This window comes from Mesocricetus auratus, unplaced genomic scaffold (assembly GCF_017639785.1).
Source record: "Mesocricetus auratus isolate SY011 unplaced genomic scaffold, BCM_Maur_2.0 Super-Scaffold_100003, whole genome shotgun sequence".
Classification (NCBI taxonomy): Eukaryota; Metazoa; Chordata; class Mammalia; order Rodentia; family Cricetidae; genus Mesocricetus; species Mesocricetus auratus.
In genome coordinates, this window is record NW_024429188.1 from 14,680,174 (window position 1) to 14,701,608 (window position 21,435).

At 41.5% G+C, this 21,435-nt stretch overlaps 1 protein-coding gene across 6 annotated transcripts in view; it reads right to left on the minus strand.

Moving 5' to 3' along the window:
- Nucleotides 1-21,435, minus strand: part of Gpm6b (glycoprotein M6B) — a 145,112-nt gene that overhangs the window by 33,328 nt on the left and 90,349 nt on the right. For 2 of the 6 annotated variants that reach the window (XM_005074186.3, XM_005074187.4), the window contains exons 1-2: nt 10,988-11,379; nt 2,098-2,217 (exon numbers count right to left, since the gene is read on the minus strand). The exons of 1 other annotated variant lie outside the window; for it this stretch is intronic. In XM_005074186.3, the coding sequence (XP_005074243.1) occupies nt 2,098-2,217; nt 10,988-11,048 (181 nt within the window). In that variant the 5' untranslated portion in view covers nt 11,049-11,379. Of the gene's footprint in view, nt 1-2,097; nt 2,218-10,987; nt 11,380-21,435 lie in introns of those variants that run through there. 3 more of the 6 variants (XM_005074190.4, XM_005074192.4, XM_040744050.1) reach the window with 2 other exon arrangements.

Consider the following 21,435-nt stretch of genomic DNA (forward strand, 5'->3'; position numbering starts at 1 on the left):
CTGCCAGGCTCTCATCTATTTTAAATGCTACAGTGGCTTTGAATTAATCTGGAGTTGTATAATCATCTCCACAATCTAATTTTAGAACATTTTCATCACCCCAAGAGAAATTCGTGGTGCTCATCTGTAATCAATCTCTGCCCCATACTCCCCTGAGACCCTGGCAACCATTCTCAAGGAGTGTCTCTAAGGACTTACCAGTTCTGGAAACTCAATAAAAATGAAGTCTTGGATGCTTGGGCTCCTATATCTGGCTTCTTTTACATAGCTTTATGCCTTTAATGTGTATTATGTCACACTATGTAATGGTACTTCATTCCTTTTCATTGCTAAACAAGGATCCATTGTATAGTTGTATTATATTGAATGGCAACAGCAACTTTTAAACCAAGATCCCATCCCTCACCATCACATTCTTTGAATGATCTATGCTAAAAGTTGCTCGCTTCATTCTTGTTCACCTTGTGGGCACACACAGAACAAGCAAGCACCTATGGGCTGGGGTTGTAGCCCTTTGGTAGAAGGCTTGCCTAGCATGAATGAGGCCCCTGGTTTGATCTTCTGCACCACATAAACTGAGTATGGTGACATGCACCTGTAATCCCAGCACAGGGTTATCCATCAGATGTTCAAGGACACCCTGAGATACATGAGATTTTGTCTCAAAGAAGGAGAAGGAGCAAGAGAAGAAGACAGAAAAGCAGTCACCCTATCAGCCCTATGTGGAATGATGGAGTGCATGACCCAAGACACAGAACTAAAAGCAAAATCGGATTTCATGATAATTAACTTCATGCTTCCATTTTAGGTCTTAAAGGAAAGAGAACAGGTCTTCCATTCAACAGGATGTTTTACACTATCCCTCAAGATGTTTCTTGCTAGTGCATTTAGCACACAGTCATTTCTTTGTTCTTTTTAGGGGTGTGTGTGTGTGTGTGTGTATGAGTGTGTGCGTGCACATATGGAGACTAAAGGTTAATGCTGGGTGTTTTCCTCTCTCCCTTAGTTTTTGAGACAGGGTCTTTAACCAACCTAGAGCTCACCAATTGGCTTTGAGCTCCAGTGATTCAACTGTCTCTACACCTCTCATGCTGGGATTTCAGATGCACAGCGCCATCTGCTTTTACATGGGTGCTGGGAATCTGAACTCTAGTCATCATGCTTGTGCAACAAGCACTTTTTACATTGAGACACTTCCCCAGCCCCTACCATTGCCATTTCTGCTTTATTCCTGAAATAAGTATACAACTCAGTTGGGAGAAATGACATCACAGGTTGAGACAAATTGATAGCAATACTGTAAAGCTTACTATTGAGTTTATCTGACCCATCATTGGTCCTTTCTGGAGCTACCATCCTACACTGAGCTAATTGAGCTGAACATTAAGACATATTCAGGCTTTGGGGATGGGGAATGGAGAGGTTCATACAGCTCAGAAACCTCTCCATCTCAAATCTCCAAATTGACCCATACACATTTTGCTCATACCTAGCCCCCTAATGGTCACAGAGGTGAGGGTCCTTCATGAGCAAGGAAAATGGAAACTGAACTCAAAGGATCTGCCTGGTGGGGAGTCTAATACATAGTTATCCGATCTTAATTTCACAGGCTTTGGTTTTGCTTTCCTGAAAGTATGGATTGATACTAAAGGAGGGTCGTACAAAGCAGTACCATTGAAGCAACATGTTAATATGCTCAAGACATTCAAAGATGAGACTCCTTGAAGTCTCTGACCCAGTTCTGGGACCTTGGGTAGATGTGTACAGGTCCTACCCCATTACTGATTCAGACATCTGAAAGTCTGTGGTTAACCCAAGGACATAGCTCATTGTACACTGTTCCCTTTGATACAAAGAAGTGGGTTGAGGAAAGAGGGGAGGTGGGAAGAAGGTGGAGAAAGATGGGTGGAATGGAAAGGGGGAAAGAAAAATGAAAATGATTAAAATTATTAAAGGGCCATTTCCACCCACACCCATGTCAACAAATGAATGCATCAAGCAAAACATAAAATATCACCAAACTGAAAGAGCCATTATAAATCACAATCAAGATAACAGTTGAGTTGTTTGTGTAATTCACCCCAAGGCTGTATTTACCTGGACTGCTCAAGGGGCCAGCCCTGTCCCCCAGGGTTGGCACGGGACGGTACTGATGGTTCTTTGAGCCTGGGTACATCCAGTGGTACCTGCCAATTTCCATTTCAGCTCTGCTGTTCACTGCCAATTTCAGTGGCAAAGAGTCAGTGTCTATCTCCAGCAAAGATTCTATTATCAGCATTTCTATTTATTCTCTTACCATATAGTAAAGGAAAACGGGGAGTTAAAAATATACTACCAAAATGCAATCCTTCGGTACCAATTTATCAGTTCAACATAAGTTTCAGAATCAGTTGGACTCTTGTCCTCCAATTTTGAATTGAAGTTTACACAAATTACCAACATTTCTTTGTTTCTATTTTCTGTATTTTCTCCTCCCCTAAAATGTTCATTTGGGGATGACAGTATTCATGGTAAAAATGTGGTTTCATATAATGTGTTTTTTTCTGTTTATTTCCTTTTCAGACCTACAGAACATTGTAATTCTTTTTTTTAAAGATTTTATTTATTTATTATGAATACAACATCCTGCCTCTACATACGTCTGCATGCCAGGAGAGGGCACCAGATCTCATTACGGATGGTTGTGAGCCACCATGTGGTTGCTGGGAATTGAACTCAGGACCTCTGGAAAAGCAGTCAGTGCTCTTAGCCTCTGAGCCATCTCTCCAGCCCGAACATTGTAATTCTTGCCAGCTGCACATGTGAAGGTGAACAGCGGCTCATTCTCCATTATGGTGCCCAGTTCCTACTCTAGAACTCTGGCAAATTACTCTGTCGTCTGTTGAATTCTGGATGAAACTCCTGCCTTCCCATTCACACTTGAGGTACCCTATGCCACTTCATCTTCAGCTCAGGGCATCACAGAGTCCAGAATATTCTGAATTGAATTCTACTTCAATAATCTTTCAGTGTGTCATAGAAAAGGAATTGCTTGTTCATATGGTAGCAAATGGTTTCCGGGGACTCCAGTCTCTATCTGGTAATAGATTTCCTGCTTCTTAGGGGACTATAGAAACAACAATAGTATTTCTCAATTTTTCTGGCATGTAATAGATGCTTCCAGTCACTGTTAACCAAATTCTAATCCTGAAGTTCTTAAGAAACTAAAAATGTCACTATGGGCCATCCATGCCTATAAATTCCATAAAATGTGTGAAGTGGTGATGTCCTCTGAGCTACTACAAAAACTTAAATAATTTTTAAAGAATGCCTTTGGCATTGATGTGGATAATGATTCCATCAGAAGATGAGGTTCTAATGTTCCATGTGGTACCTCAAATCATTGAAGACTGGATAAATAACCACACTGTGAGGCTAGCAAATGCCCATCCTTACCAGATACACTACAAAACTTGTCAAGCCTTAGAAACATCCCAATTCCACTTGACAGTCTCTGAAAAGCCTAGAGAGATTGGAGATGGGGGCACACTTTAGTTAGTGATACTCAAAGAAGACCCTTTTGGATTCAAGGTCAGATGAAAACGTCCTATTTAAAAGGGAAGAAGGGCTGGGAGTATTACTGCAGCACTGTGCAGCATGTGTAAGGCTCTGGGTTACATTTCTTTCTTTTCATTTTTGGGGGTTTTTTAGAGACAGGGTTTCTCTGTGGAACAGCCCTGGCTATCCTGGAATGAGTTAAATTTCTAACACCCCCAAAATATTAAGTAAATAAGGGTTCTCAAGTAAGAACAGAAGCGTACCACGAAGCTATTTTTTGCTGCTTCTGTTTGGGTTGTCAATAATGATGATAGCTATAATTTATGGTGTGCTTACCGTGTGCTAGCAATGGTATTACACACATGATACCTGCTGTCTCACTAGCGATAACCACCCTAGGAAATTATCATTCAATCTTGACAAGTGAAGAATGGAGTTCAAGAAGAGACCCATCTCTTGCCCAGGGATACAACCTGGAGGTAGAGCCTCGCTATGCAGTTAGAAAATCAGCCTCCAGAGGGTCATACTCAAAACCCTAGCACCAACCATTTCCTCCTCCTCCCCTGCTTGGGGGACCAGAGAAGTTCTACCTTTTCCTCCTTTCTCAAGTTGTTAAGGCCAGTGAGAGCTGTTCTAAGGTTCAAGTGAAAGTGAGTAGTACTTCAATGGTTCCTAAAGAAATAGTTCTGGTCCCCTGTTAACTCAGGGTTCATTAAACTTAACTCTACTTTCCCTGGAATTAGGTGTTTGCCCTCTGGTTTCCAGGGCTGAGGGTGTAGCTCAACAGTAGAGCACTTGCCTAGCATGTGCTGTGCCCTGGATTTGGTCCTGGGTACCACCCAAACCCAACTAAAACAAATAAACAAAAACTACATCCAATTTTCAAAAGCTATTCTCTTAGGCAAAGGTTATAGTACATTCTCAGACAGAAAAGAAGCCCAGCCAGGCTGGTGCAAGGAGCCATAGGGTCAAGTCCCCTCATAGTATAAGCTGATTTCCTTTTGGTAAAGTTGATTGTGAACCCTTCATATTGATCCCTCAAGTAAAAAGATTTTAAGCAGTTTAATCTCTTCTGATAAGCAGTTTTTTCTTTTTGTGAGTGTGGGGGAGGATACTAGAGATTGAACCCAGAACTTCATGCATACTAGGCATGTATTATACCATCCATCTACCCCCACAGTCCTCATCTTGTTCTAAATGTTATCTATATATGTACAGCACACAACAGTTCCCAATAAATTGTTGTTGGGTGAGTATTTCATTGAAAGCAAAGGACCACCCTTGGGGCCTATGGACCCCCATCATGCTGACTTCCCTCTTAGTCAATAAAGTCTGGCTGGAACACTGTCACATGAATGTGTGTATATAGTACATATGACTACAATTCTGAGGGCATATCTGTGCCCTGTACTCATAATCTCACATGGATGGGAATGCATGCAGATATCTTGGCACTCAGGCAGTGACCACTGAGCAAAGATAATGAAAATGTATGATTGTCCAATTGTGTTTTTTTTAATTTCTTCCTCTGTGTGTATGTCTTTCTGTGTGTGTGCATGTGTATGCATGCGTGTGCGCGCTCTGAATGTATGTTTGCGCACCACATGCAAGTTGGAGCCCACAGAGGTCAGAAAAGGCCACCACCATGTGGGTACTGGGAACCAAACCCTGGTCTTCTGCAAAAGCAACAAGTGCTTACAACCACTGTGCCAGCTCTCTAGCCCTCAAATTGTGACAATTTCTCTGAGAAAAATATGGCAGCTGGCCTTCTTGAGATTCTTCACAGAACGTGAAAATACTATTACTGCAGCAGATCCAGAGATAATATCAGACAACTGTATGGCTGTTTTCCAATCTCTTGAACTAAAACTTCTGGCCTTTGTTACAACAGTCAATCTTTAGATATGAGAAACAAAAATAAAACCACTTCTGTGTTGTACTTTTAAGCAGAACTTAGAGATATTAAACACAGAGTGACCTGCAGTGTTGTGACATCAGACTACATACTTTAATCCCAAGGACAGGATCCAGACACCTAGAAGGAGTGAAACACCCCACTGATTCTAGACATGGGCAAGAATGAAGAAATAGTCTATTCCTTACATAAGCAAACTACAACATGATCTCCTTCTGAGATGGTACAAAAAAGTGGCTATGGTGGATCATGGGGACACATACGCTTTTGAGTAGTCATCACCAAAGTGGGTGCATGATATAAATAATGGGAAATTGAAGAAAGAAAAGCAACACAAGCTCCCATCCATATCCCCCATTTACTTTGATAATATGATGTAGAGACAAGTGACTGCCAGGCTGGAATGCTTTTACAAATTATCACTGGGAACAACCAAGTGACTAATACAGCTGGTGAGGAAGACCATATTCACTGAACAAGGTCTTTTCAAAGCTGTGTTTGTCTTTGTCTGTTGGCAGCCATTAGCTAAAATGTGAGGGGAAAGACTAGATTCTGCCATAATACTGGACAGGGCTGCAGACCATCATTTGGGAAATAAAGTCTGACTGGAACACTGTTACATGCTCTTATACACATACATCTGTGGCTGCTTCTTCATGCCCAGGATGGCAGAAGTGAGCAGGCACAGCAAAGATTTGTAGCCTGGAAGAGTAAAATATTTATAGGAAAAGTGCACCATGGCCTGGCATCAAGTGGTAAGTAGGGCTTGGTATACAAAGTGGTTAGTATAATTAATAAAATCAGCCTGTTTCATAATCTGAAACCTAGCAAGAAGGACTCCTTTGCCCATCCTTTGTTCTGATCATTTTGTAGTAATACAACTTGTTGGGTGCATACTGTTTTTGTTTGTTTGGTTTGTCTGGTTTTGCATTTTACAGTCAATGTAAAATTGAAGAAAACATGAATTCTCACTTTGTTTTCTGCTTTCACTCTTCCTTTTTAAATATATGTTATTCAAAAGAAGAAAATAAAATAAAATCATCCTGTAAAACAAGGCATTCTTTTATTTCCTCTTATTCACTCTCTAAAGTATCACGGAGCTGGGTGAGGATCAAAAGTCTCTGTCCCTACTGTTGGTTATTTGCCAATAAACAGCACAATATGGTTAAAAGTCAAATGAAGCGACTTCTAATGATGCCATTCACTCCTCCAACAGGAGCTCAGAGCACAGGAGGAAGAATGACATTTCAGAGGAACATGTTATTAAATGAATAAATGACTGACAAATGGTGATTAAAACTGGGAGTGGAGCCTCCCTGTCTCTAAAGCCAGGGTGTCCCATTCTTCCTCCATCCCATAGCCACCCCCTCTCCTGGCCAAATAGCTCATGTGTATGTCTATTTGGTCTAAAGGAAAAAGAGCAAAGGGGTGACTTTGGACTACTCCAATTCATCACCAGTCCTGGTGAAGGCGGGTGGACATCATGCAGACACTGGTTGTTCTGCATGTCCGTGGATGCAGCAAGACTAACAGATGGTGCCACTAAGATCTCTTACCCTAAACTGACATGTATTTCCAAGTAACATAAAAACACGATCTTATAACTTACTGTTACAATGGAGGTTTATGCTCAATTTCAAGGAAGAAATAGCATGGTCAAGTCGTGAAAGCATGTTCACGGAACTGATAGCAAAAATGGAACAGCCAGACCAAGTTGCTCAGATCTTTCTCCACATTTGAATTTTCTTTAAAACAAAAACCCACAACTCTTCCCCTCCCCAAACCATCAAAGGATGCCATGTCATGCCTATCACATATGTCCTCTGCCATCTGGCCAGCCACTTTTTGCTACAGCCTATTCCCCAGGCCCCGTCACTTCAGATGCTCACCTTGGCAAGCTCTAACAGAGAATAACAGCGTCTAAAACTTTCCTTGTATCACATTCGCATAAACAAGTTAGTAAATGTCAGTGAGAATGTCATGGATCCTTCAGAATAATGTTAACATGTTAAATGTTCCAGAGAATTGTTTTTTTCCTTAAACAAACGAAAAAAAACAAAACAAAACAGAGAACCAACATGCACATGTTTTGCTAAATTTAAAAAATAAGCAGAAAGAATTTGTTAATATTGTAAACAAGTCACTGATTCAAATTCATCTTGTATTCTGACTCTGTCCTCCAATTTACTTTCAACCAAACATGATTTCCAATTTACCACATTTCTCTCTTCCTACGTGGCTAGGAACTTAATTTGATACTTGGATTCTGGGATTGATTTCAGCAATGATTTACAGGAACTGAACTAGCCTGCTTATAATTATTCTAGGAGATTCCAATTTCCTACATGTAATAAAAAGAATTTTCAGCACAGATACTGCCCCTCTGCCCCCTCTCCCTGCATAATAGAGCTCCAAAGCTGTTAGGGATTCAATTGCTTTTCTACCCCAGCAATTCCAGACACATCTGTTTTCACAAATGAAGTGATGCTAAGTGATACTCCACGGACACAAATGGAAACCTAACTTTCCATCTTTTTATTAGCAGAGCCATCATCCACTTCCTTTAATTGCCTTATTCATTTTCTCTGCTCATTCCATCTTTGCTGAATCTGTTTATTCAATTCTGCCACTTAATTCTACACTCTCATTTAAAAAAACTGTCACTTGTAATAATTTTGCATTTGCTATACTCATCTGAGAAAGCCTGCTTTATTTCCTTAAAAACAAAGCAAAACAAAACAAAACCCAAAAGCAAACCCCTGTCTATCCCTGAACACTCTGTGTGAATCTTGGTTGCTCAGCAGCATTCCGGGACACTATGAGAACATTGCAAAAACGTAAACGCCTTCCCTTTTGTGAAGACTCGGATCATTTTTGTCTGAAATAAGAACAAAGTGAGTCTGATCGAGTTTCTAAAGACACAGATCTCTTGGTGGCAGTTAGTGAATTGCAATAGCTCAGATGTGTTCCCCTATATAAAGTCCCTCTGGGAACAGACACCAACCAGAAAAAGCTGAGGTCAATTTAAAAATCTTACTTTAATTTACATTCTTCATAGACACTGTAATAATTATCCAAAGCTATTCATTCGCAAGCTGTTGGGTGCTAGCCATTGGGCAACAATACCTCTAATTAACAGACAGGCATTGCCCCTGCCACCAATAACTGAAAACCAGTGGGAAAAGAGGCACACATGGAATCACATATATGCATACAGACCTCTGTGAAGTAACAAAAATATAGAGGCTAACATGTAGGAACTAAGAAGTCTTGCAGACAAGCAAGAAGAAGAAAAAGATTCTCCAAGCTCCAAAATGTACACAGTTCATTTTATAAGTAATATTGTTAAGTTTACAAATGTTAATGTCAATGAAATAAGCATAGGGTTTAGACAATTAACATTACATCTGAAGGAATACAGAAGCAATGAGTATACAGGACCATTCGTGGCTACAGTTTTATAATAATGGCCCAGCAAACTAGGGAATGACAAGGATACTTATGGGAGTTTGGACTTTGGGCAGTTAGTATATGAACATGGTCATCCAAATCAAGATGCACTGATAAATCATCTTCCAGAATTCTTGGGGTGGGAGTCCACACAGTGATCACAATCCTTGTGGCTGCAGATTGAGAATAAATTTCCTGGCCCCGATTCTGATCCAAACATGTGTCACACATGTGACCCTAGCTTAGTAACTTGTCATTTTTGAATTATTTAACAACTAGTGTTTATGCATCCTGGTCATCTTTAAAGTTCCTCTGAAAATGGCATTTTGCTTCTAATGTGTTGCCTCTATAATGATAGCTAGTTAGTTTTTATATCCTGGGGATGTAGTGGCAACCTGTAGACCTGATATTAAATATGTAGATGATGTAAAATAATGACAGTCTACGAGACTAAATGAGAATTAGCCACACATTTGTATAGTAAAGACTTTATGCCTTTTGTTTTTGAGAGAAAAAACAAAAGACCCATTTCTACAGATCTAGATGGTCTTGCAGAGGTCGCAGTGGTTTTATCTGTCACAGGCAAACACGACATTAATAAAAAACATGTATAAAGCAAAATCATCCATTTTAGGAGAAAAATGCTCTAAACTGTGGTAAGTTTCTCCAGGATATTACTACATCATCACACATGCAATCAACTTAGACGGAGATGAAAGTTGATAAATACACTATTGCTATTTGACCATTCATGTAGATTAGGGGAAAAGTGAAAAAAATCACATACAAGAAAAGACAGAGTGTCTTTTGTTAGAGGAGGAGTAGGCTGGCTATAAGGATTGAACTAAAGTACTAACTTTAAAATCCAATTGCTATGTACTTTTTGCCCCTGAATTGTAAGTTTAAAAGTGATTAAATGGCAAATGTGTGGATTTTATCATGCTTCTAAATTAAATTTTAAAAATGAAACTTGTCTACTTAGGATGGAATATTAATATAGGCAGAAAAATCTATATGAAAGTAAACGGCCTTTACCCCAATGTGCTATGAAGCTGAATTGCATGAAGATGTGCTTTTTTATGTTTAAAATGGTTGACAGCAGCAATTTCATGTGGCTCAACCCATATATTCATAAAGAAAATGTGACTGAAGAATTACTATCATTTAAAGACTGCAACTGAGTATAAAAGACATGACAAAGAACCTTAGCATGATGAATTTTTTGAAACCTGAGCCCATGTAGTTATAAAACATGTTTTTGTGCATCTTATGACAGTTTTTATCTCGAAGCGAAGAGATCAATTACAGTGTAGCCAGACACAGCTAACCTAACAGCGGCTGAGATGTTTCTAGGGGGCATCAAACTTGACCTCAGGCATAGTGTCTCTTTTCTGCCATTTTCTTGGTGCAATAACACCAATTTCTCTAAAGTCTGAATGTCAAAACGGTGACATGGTCTGAGTCTTCTTTTAAGGATGGAGCCCTTGGACAGTTTTCCTCCTCCAAATCTTTAAGACATAATCAGCAAAAGACCTCTTCTCTCCTATCAGTGTTAGGCGACAAAGCTGAGGTTAAGCTCTCACTATAAATGAATCTGATACATGGAAAGAACAATCATGTTAGAATAAGAAACTTACAGCATGTCTAAATTACCCCGGTATTATTGGAATAAAAGCATATTTAGCATGCATGTCTCTCCGGTTCCTCCTTAGCATTAGCACGGAATAACGCATCCCCTAATCCCTAAATGTAGCATGCAGAACACAGAACCCAAGTTATGATTGATTATTTTAGTAAAAAAGAGAGAGAGACAGTTTTCACACTCCAGTAGTCCAAGGTGACAAACTACAGACATTCTTCTATGAAATACCATGTTACATAGAAATACTTGCAACAGAAATAAAAGAGAGGCTACACTATTAATTTAACATTAGACCCCAGGATAAAGACAAAACCCATCCTAAAAAAGAACACACCATCAGGGATTGTTTGCGAGCCGTTTTACAAGAGACAAAACCTGGATAACCCCTTTTAAGCACCTCAGTGAAAAGCTTTAAAACAGGCTATTGTCAGAGCGCTGGGTACCTTTTCTCTCTTGGCTTTGTTCAGTATTTTCCTCCGCTGCAGTTTCCATGGCTGGCTTCATACCATCCACCAAAAATGCTTTTCCCTGCTTCCCCCCAACACACACTTTTCCCCCTCCTCTTCCTTTTCTTTTGGACTCCCCTCCGTCTCTCTTCTTTACACCCGCCTGATTGAGAGGCTCTGTTCTTCACTACAGTAGATTACAGTGCCATCCAAAATGCAAAAGTCTTGTCAGCGTCAATTTCGCTCTGCCTACTGGTCCATAGAGACAGCTGCCAAGGAGCAGGCGACCATACGTCACCGAGGATCCCAGTTATAAAACAGCCACTGTTTGCCCCCACTCCCAGTGCACCCCGGGAAGGTCCTGCTCCCCCACCAAGCTCTTCCTCCTTGCTGTCTCCCTCTTAAGATCTCTCCTTCCCTCCCTCCCTCCCTCCCTCCCTCCCTCCCTCCCTCCCTCCCTCCCTCCCTCCCTCCCTCCCTCCCTCTCTCTCCTCCCTTCTTTCTTCTTGCCAACTGCAACCCAATGAATACTAATTAATTCTCCCAGGAAATAATAGACTTGTGACATCAGAGGAAAGGATGTGGAGAAGAAAGAAAAGACCCCCCCTCCCACCACATGACTTGGTCAGGCCACACTATATGTTATCTCTCAAGAGAATGCCTGTTTTCCTAGGCTTCCCCTTTCTGGGGCATTGGTTTTGTTTATTTTATTTATCCCCAAGCCCTGGCAAAGAATCTTCAAAAACTGTGTCCTTGTTCTGTTTTTAAAAAATACTTCCGTTTCACAAATATCTAGACAGGCTGATTTTAAAAGAATACTAAAGTCAAGAGGATAAAAGTCCTCGAGAGGGAAGAAACTCCAAATAGATTTAACAATGGTACCATAGCAATTCAGTATTATAATCTACTTCTTTGTATTAATATATGAGAAATTTAGCTTAAACCCAATTTCTAAAATGGGGGATCTATGCTGATTCAACTATCAGTATATTAGAAGTATATCTAGCTGATATTTTGCTGGTTTCTAATATGAAAGTCAAAAGTTTTTTTAAACACATTTGCATGGCATTTTATTCATTAGAACTCTTCAGTCAAACTCTCAAGAGGGTACTTTTTTTTAAAGAGGGTACTTTTTAAGAGCACTCTAAACATCTGGCTTCAAGGCTAGTGTACCAACAGGGATTCCAAGGATGCTGATGGCTGATTTCACAAGTCCTTCTGCACTAGCAATGTTCTTAGCTCACAGTAAACATTTAAGCACCACCGGTTTCAGAGACATTTGTATAATTGCGTTTAGCCCACTCCCCTTCATTATCCCTACTGAAAAAAATTCTAGAAACTAAAGTCACACGCAAAGATAACTATTGACAACCACAGGATAAAGGAATCCTGAACCCACCATAGTCTGCTTAACACTACCTTGGGAGTAAACATTAAAGGCAAGTTGGAGGGCCAGTGAAATGGCTCAACAGGTAAAATAGTCTGCTGCCACGCCTGACCACCAGTGCTCCATCCCTGGGACTCCCAATGGTAGAAGGAGGGAACTGATTGCTGCAAATTGTCTTCTAACCTCCAGATTGACTTGTGTGTGCGCACACAATTATAAAAAAGGTGTAAACCACCACTCCTAAAACACATTCTCCAAAGTTTTATGCTTTTTTTGCACAATACCTGAAAACAATGTGGGAAGATCCCAAATCAAAATCCTGTAGCAGCCTGATCTTTTAATGCTTCGGTTTTAGATAATCTCTCATGCCCTTTTACATTCAAGTTTCTGCTATGCTGAACCAGAAAAGACTTTGAAAACCAGTTTGGCCAGCTTCAACACTTTCTTTTCATTTTCTATCTCACTTTCCACTTTTCCCATTGTTTCTGAAGATCATGCCCACAGTCAGCTATTTCCCCAAAATATGGCTTCAGCCAATTTTATTGTCTTCTGGTGAAGGGATTGGGGAGATACCACCTAAAACTTTAGCCTTTGGGAGAGAGAGGGGGTAGAAAAAGAGAGAGAGAGAGAGAGAGAGAGGGAGGGAGGGAGGGAGGGAGGGAGGGAGGGGGAGGGAGGGAGAGGGAGGGAGGGAGGGAGGGAGGGGGGAGGGAGGGAGAGGGAGGGAGGGAGGGAGGGAGGGAGAGAGAGAGAGAGAGAGAACCTCCATGGGAAAATTTATAGTGTGCCCTAACAGAACAATTTGAAACGTGTATAAGAACAACTTAGGTTTATTCAGACAGAAAGGTACAAAGAACAGCGCATAAATGTTTTCCTTGTGGGTTGGTTTTAGTCCTCAGGACTCATGTGATACGAGGAGAGAACTGACTTCCACAGTTATCATCTGACCTTTACACACATATCATTACACATGTGTATGTACATACAGTGAAATAAATGAATGTAATTGAAAATTAGATGTTTAATTGCAATTAACTATGTTAGTGCATATTTTATAAAATGTCTAACAAAGTCATTTAATTCTGGAACTATCAGAGTAGCCTAATTTCTTGGACTCTTCTTCAGACTAAGAGCTATTTATGTAAGAGACAGGGTCTGGCTACAGTGAGGCACCTACCACTGAACCAAATTGGGAACATTAGTTTAATAATACAAGTAAAAAGGCAAGGTATGAAAGGCAGCCTAAATTTAGGACAGTTGTCATTCTATAACATAGTGACAAATCAAAACCACTGGGCAAAATGTTCATGTCTACATTTTTACAGGTAAATAAGCAATTCATTATTTTTACCCTATTTCCAACTCTACTTTTGTTTGGACCATGACTTATGACAATAGTTCTGGAAATTGCCATTGTATCAGTTCAAAAATCTCAGAGGTTTATGACAAACCATATGATTTAGAAAGAATAGAAAGAAGCAATAGAGAAAGAAGCAATGAATAGAGAAAGAAGCAACGGAGATCTTGTTAAGAAGAAAAAACAGAATTCATGTTTAAAATATTTTAGAGGTATGCATCCATAATTTTTGGTCAGAAAAGCTCAATATATAGAATTAACAGGATATGAAATGTCTCCCTGAGATGAAAATATTTTTTGAGCCCTGTGATATAAGACAATAAAGATACTTCTAAATGCTGATGCAGGAATAAGAGACATCAACAGAAAACAGATGTATTAGATTGAACCTCATGAAACTTCTGGTGCTGTCTACAAAGAAGTGCAGTTTCACAGAGCTTATTTTGTCCACCTATACATCTGCTGGAACTTCACAGTGAGTTCAGTAAGTATGCATGTCCTTGGAAGAGTCTCCCATGTGCTAATGTCTACAAGTATGGCCATGAGCAAGCCATGATATATTTTCTAGGTAGTCCACAGGATAATGGGTCACAGGGAGCTTGCTTAACAGAGCACTCCTTTCTGCCAGTGATATCACAAGATGAACAGAGGAGGAGTCCTTAAGCATCTAGTGGATGCCAGGAGCCACCTTTCTGTGGCATGTGAGCATGTTTGGTCATCTGAAAATTCATCAACTTTCACAGTGATCTGCCTAGTCTAACCACATGGTCATAGAACAATTTTCCAATTGCCTCCTTTCCTCAACTTTCTGAAATTATACTTTAGGTTTGTTTTTTATTTTTATTTTGTGTATCGGGGCTCAAAATGATTAGAGTCAACAAACACTAGGAGGAGATTTTTTTCCAATTCATTCCAAGTCTAATTCCACTACAAGCCCTTTTGGTTCACAGAACATTTATGTCACATGAAATATACTTTGCCATAATCTTTACTCATTGTTCCACAAAGGAAATTCTGTAAAAATATAAGAAACACAAACTAGAAAAACAGAATAGTGCTAGAAATTAAGAATATGAATCTTTTTTTTTTTTTGTTTTTAGAGACAAGGTTTCTCTGTATTGTTTTGGAGGCTGTCGGTCCAGCCCGGCCTCGAACTCACAGAGATCCGCCTGCCTCTGCCTCCCGAGTGCTGGGATTAAAGGCGTGCACCACCACCGCCCGGCTAAGAATATGAATCTTAAGAATTGGTTTTTATCTATAATTAGACTGTATCAAAACATTTATCAATTTGGTAAGGCCTTTGTATTGCATGATAATGCAATTTCTATTTTTTTTTTAGTCAGAAGGATTTCCAAAGCTCGTAGCCAGCCTGAGCTAACAATGAGATCTCTCTCTCTCTCTCTCTCTCTCTCTCTCTCTCTCTCTCTCTCTCTCTCTCTCTCTCTCTCTCTCTCTCTCTCTCTCTCTCTCTCATACACACACACACACACACACACACACACACACACACGAACAAATCAAAAGAGGGCTGCCACACTAGTGGGTAAGAACACTGACTGTCAACCCTGACAATCTAAATTGCATCCTTGGGACCCAGATGGTGAAAGCAGAGAAAGTTGTACTGTGACCTCCACATGTGTGCTGTAGCACATGTGACCTTTACACACAAACTAAGTCAAAATGTTGTCAAAATAATACATAAAAATAATTGAGTTTCTAATTTTTCATATAAATGTGAGATTTGGAAAATGCCTTTGGATTCATTACGTATTATTATTTCCTCTCCTGATGTCTTTCCTCCATATCTTCATTTATCTGCTATACTTTACAGGAAATGGCAACTTATATTGAGCTGAAAGTACAGATCAAGTCAGATGATGTTTATGAACACTTGTTAGAAATTGTGAAGCTAGGGACTGGAGAGATGACTCAGTAGTTAAGAGCACTGGCTGTTCTTCCAGGAAACCTGAATTTGATTCCTAACACCTACATGGTAGTTCACAACCATCTATACCTCCAGTTCCAGGGGATCTGACACTCTCTTCTGACCTCTGAGGGTACTTGGAATGCATGTGGTGCACAGATAAGCATGCAGCCAAAACACCTGTATACATAAAATAAAGTAAAATTATTTTAAAATTGTGAAGTATGAGTTGAAGATGTAGCTCAGTGGCAGAGTGCTTGCCTAGCATACAAGAGGACCTGACTTCAATTATTAATGCCACAAAAATAAACGACGAATCTTTGTAAGGGTAAGCCATCATCCATAGTAGCTCCCTTTAACAGTAGAGGTTGTTCCCAACTAGATCCTTGGCTAATGTCCACAACTATGAGAATAAGATGATTTTTCCCCCTTACTTTCCAGCCTCATCAGCTGTTTACTTAGTGTCAGGCAGTAACCTCGTTAGAAGATCCAGGAGCTGCCAAAACAGCAATTGTTAAGTTTGGCAACAGTCAGCTTGAGGTGTTCCCAGCTCCTCTGTCCAAACAAAAAACCTTCAAAGAACCAAATGTTCAAACAGAGAGTAAGAACAAGTTTCGCATGCACAGACTAGGGTTCAACATGATGGCAGCAGGTGCAACAGGGCAGTTTCCACATTCCCAGCTGAGGAATGGGCTCAGCATAGGAGGCACTATGGCATGGGATAGCAGGTGAATTTTCCTAAGTAGGATGGACCACGTTTATCACAAAGTCAATGTCAGTATTGTGGCTTCCTTCCTTCCTCGCTCTCACATCAAGTTTGCTCAATGTCAGAATAAGCCACACATAGCATGGGGTCATTCTCTACCCAGGTGATGTCTTGGACATAGTGCGTGTTTGAGAATGTCCCTGGTCTCCACTCACCAGATGCATGTTTCTGAGGGAGGGAAGTCACTCCCAGACGAGAACCATTGCCTTCAACCCAGTTTTCTATGGTTACTATAACATTCTCTTATTATTCAATGGCTCTAAAACCTGGCTGTACCCTGAAGTCACCCGGGAGGGTTTAACAATCTACTTTACCCCCAGATATTGTGACTTGTTAGTCAGCTTGTGTGATGTGGTGTAATCAGATCTTTAAAATCTCCCCCAGGGCATTGGAACATGCAGGAAGCATGTAGGCAGTTGGGACGCAATCAGCTACCTTTGGAAGAGTACTGATTGGGGAATTTGATAGACATATAGGAGACCAAAGTCAGGGCAACTATGACCATCAAGGAAAAGATAGAGGCTCACTGGGTGGTGGTGGCACAAGCCTTTAATTCCAGCACTTGGGAGGCAGAGGCAGACAGATCTCTGTGAGTTCAAGACCAGCCTGGTCTACAGAGCTAGCTCCAGGACAGCCTCCAAAGCCACAGAGAAACCCTGTCTCAAAAAACCAAACAACAACAACAACAACAACAACAAACAAACAAACCAACAAAAAAACAAAGATAGAGGCTCTATACCCAGCCAGGACAGAAAAGACCAACAGCATCAAGTCAAGAGACAGGGGAGTCAGTGTTGAGACCCACAGGGAACATAAGAAGATCAGGGGATATACTGATTTCCTAGTGCCACTGTGACTAAGGAACATAATCTTCATCACTTCGGACAACAGAAATTATTCTCTCACAGTTCTGGAAGCTAAAAGTGCAAAGCCAAGGTGAAGGAAGGGCTGTGCTTTCTCTAAAGAGACAATGAGATAGATTCTTTCTCGCCTCTCTCAGCTTCCAGCATCATCAGTACCCCTTATTGTTCCTTCTTTAGCTTGATACTATGCTCCAGTCTCCACCCATGTCACCATATGGTGTTCTCTCTGTGTGTCTCACAAGGATACCAATCACATTGAACTCAGGCCTACCCCAATCAACTATGGCTGTATGCCCACTGCATTATATCTACAAAGACTATTTTCCAGTAATGGTACCTTCCCATGTTCTGGGAGTGAAGACTTTCATATATCAGCACCTGGGAGACAATGTATGACTCAACTCCCACCAGGTAAGAAACTTAGAAAAACAGTCATGTTTGGAAGCCATGTGAGCGATGCCTGTGAAACTGCTCAGTCTAGGCAGAATTTGGAAATGAAGAATCGGGTGCTGGCAGCAGAGCAAATTATAGTGGGAGTGGGTGTGATGGCAAAGCAGAAGGCTCAGAGGAGAACACCATGCAAGCGCCATCTAAATTCAGGGGGCCTTGGTAGAAAGGCTCTCAAATGAGGCCAAGGATACTGGAGAAGATCCAGGACAGGGGCCTGTCACAGACGAGAGAATTTTGAGAAGCGGGGGACGTGACGCAGTCACAGCAGTCAGACAGGGAGGATGTGGCAAAGACCACTGAAACGGGACATTCCAATTTCCTTGCCAGTGGCATGGCAGAGACTAGAATGGAAACCGGTTTTTAGAAGGCTCATGAGAGGACTGGAAAGGGAGGAAGAGAAGGAAAGTGTGGGCCATGTTCTAAAGAAATGTACTGAGAGGAGGAGGCAGGGGAAAGATGTAACAGATAAAGGAGAAGAAGACAGCCAAGAGCAAGTCCACGAATGTGGGACCCTGCAAAAGCAGCTGGGATTGGTAGAGATTAAGATGTAAGTGGAGGTGGCTAGGTGACAACAAGTCGAGAGGACGGAAGATGGGCAGTTGTTCCGGAGGGCAAGCTGGGACAGCTCTCCTTCTCACATGGAAGAAAGGACAGAGGAGAGAGAGGAAAATGATGTCTATCCAATTCCAAGGCTCAAAACACTCAAAAGTGGTGGTGGTGACTGGCAGGTTTTTGGTGCTGCCTGCCCTGTGTGGAGAAGGGCACATTTATTACCTGATAGCATCCATGTCACAGTCTTAGCAGGGATGACTAGTCCCAATAGATGACATAGTGGAGGGATGGTGGCCTTGGCCTGAGTCCGGGTTGCTTGTGGATATTAGTAGACCTTAAATTTTCAGTATATCAGAGGCCCCAGGAGGGAGGGAAGAATGGAGGAAGGCAAGGAGGGAGGGAGGGAGGGAAGGAGGGAAGGGGAGAGAGAGAAAGAGAGAGGGAGGGAGGGAAAGAGGGAGGAAGGGAATGGGGGAGAGAGAGAGAAAGAGAGAGAGAGGGAGGGAAAGAGTGAGGAAGGGAAAGAGGGAGGAAGGAAGGGAGGGAGGGAGGACACCCTTACTATGTCATTACACATTACGCTGGGGAATGGGTCCCAGCAAGACAGTCACACCTAAGATAAATTAATAGCCAGATGATTTTTTGACAAGTTTAAGCTGCCCTTAAACTTGCTATATAGCCAAGGATAGTCTTGAACTCCTAATACTGCCTCCACCTCCTGAGTATTGGGATCATAGGTGTGCACTGCCACACCCAGTTTCTATCGAACATGGGACTTTGTATATGGTAGGCAAACACTTTACCAACTGAGATACATCCCTGGTCCCTATTTTTATTTCTTTTAAAATGTTTTATTTATTTATTATTTATGTGAGTGTTTTGCCTATGTGTATGAACATGCACCACATGCATGCCTACAGAGGTCAGAAGAAAGTATCCAGTCTCCTGGAAGTGGAGTTATAAATGGTTGTGAGCCACTATATGAGTTCAGGGAACTGAACCCAGGTCCTCTATAAGAGCAGTAAGTTTTGTGAACTACTGACCCTAGCCCCTCTTTCTAATAAAGGGAAAATTCTACTGTGTACACAATGAATACATCAGGAGACAGTTGATCTAATGAGGAGGTGCTTTGGTTCATTATCACATTCCACAGGGCTTTTGGATTCTCCCATTAGGAGTGGTACACCACCCAGATCTTCCTGAAGGCTGCTGTCTGATCAGCACACACATCTACACCACATGTACCAGATGGATCTGAGCAAGAGCAGACCTTCAAAGTCCATTTGTTAGGTCTCAAATGAAGCCCTTAGAATTTCAGTCATGACTCTCCTTCTTATATCACCAGAAATCCCAGAGGGTACAGCATTCTACCATGCATGAGCTGCTCAACTTTACAGCTGGGGGAACCTAGGGTGCTCTACTAACTAAATGTCTCAAATCCTATGTCAAAACTCCACCCCAGCTAGCCTTTCCAGTTCCACAAGGACACAGGCCTAAGCCCTTCTCTTTTAGGTAGCTTCCTGGGTGGTAGGCCCCCTTCTCTGCAACTTCAGTAGTTGTTTCCCTCTTACTGATAAATGTCAGTTCTTTCCACTAGAAGACAGCCAGGCATATTCACCCGCTTTCTACTTGGGTTGGAAATGATCACTTGGAGCAAGTCAACATTCAGTAGGGTGCACTGCAGGAAGACCACCTAAAGCACAGATGTCTCTTTATCTTTGGCTTTGTTAAAGAGAGACAATTTGAAGTTAAACCACAAGATATTTGGATAGTAAAATATCACACACGTTGAAATGTTATGGGATATGCCCGGCAGGGTAAGAATAAAGATGATATGTCTCTTTTCAAACACCCTGCCCAAACTAAGTCAATGTGGGGATTAACGAGTTTCTGTCTCTCGGGCTGCTAGGAAAAGGTGCTTTCTCGGACAGGCACACAACCCCCCCCCACATTACTTTTGGAGTGGCAGACCCATCCAGGCCCACTCACAACAGTACTCATTTCATACTCCTTTGGGAGACAGGAAGTATCAAACAGTTGTATTTGGCTAACTTTTATGTATGCACCAGGGACACTTGGCGAGACGGGGTTTCTGGCTACATGTGGAACCCAGACTGACTAGGCTCAACACTGTCTCTATAGAACCCTACAGCTGTCCCCCTGTGAGATGTGACACAGCCCTGCACTTAAGGACAAGGACTGCAGGTATCCTCTGCACCAGCACTGTGGAGGAAAGTTGACTCATGTTCTTTTTTTTTTCTTGTAGGACAATATTATAAGTAGGTCTTGCCATCTTCTTTGGACAGAGACAGCAAAGAGCAGAGGGAATCAAAGGGACTTGGGCTAAGGCCAGAGTTTGAGCAGAGTCTTGGCTCTCAGATGCTGATGCTGGGAATTCAGGAATCTGGCAGTTAGAATGGAAAGGGACAAAGCTAAACAAGGTCCCATGCAAAAAGAGGTGTTCACTATCATGGACTATTTAACCTCAAGACTTCAGGTGGTTTTCTTCAAACAGCTCTCATGGGCAGGAAATGTAGCTCTGTTAATAGGGTACTTACTAAGCATAGATGAAGCCCTCAGTTCAATCCCCATCACCTCATAAAGTAGCTATAGTAGTGCACACCTGTAATCCTAGCACTTGGGAGGTGGAGGTAGAAAGATCATTAAGGTCATCCTTAACTACAGAATGGAATACTTGCGACTCTGTCTCAGAGAAAGAGAGAGGAGGGATAAAACAAGAAAGAAAAGAAAGCTCTCTTACACTACTTTCTCTCCCAAACATGGTTATCCAGAGCACCCTACCTGCCTCCCCTACTCTGTAGAAACCAGTACTGTGTACCTCCCTGACAGAATAAGGATCTCATGGCCACATCCTTGGCTACAATCTGTTCTCCCATGACCAGCCTGATGATGTCACCTGACCTTGCATGAGCCTTGACTTCATCAGCTATGAGAAGAACTCATGCAGGAGCATCCTCCACTGGGCTATTGTTAACATAGCAAGATGCTGCAAAGCCTCAACATGCCTCCTACTTGGTACTGACAAAATGCTATTTCTATTTTGGAAACTTTTCATGCTCCCACTACTGCCATGCAGTCCCACGGAAGAGCTCAGCAGAGGAAGGACTAGTGGGTGGTTGCATATC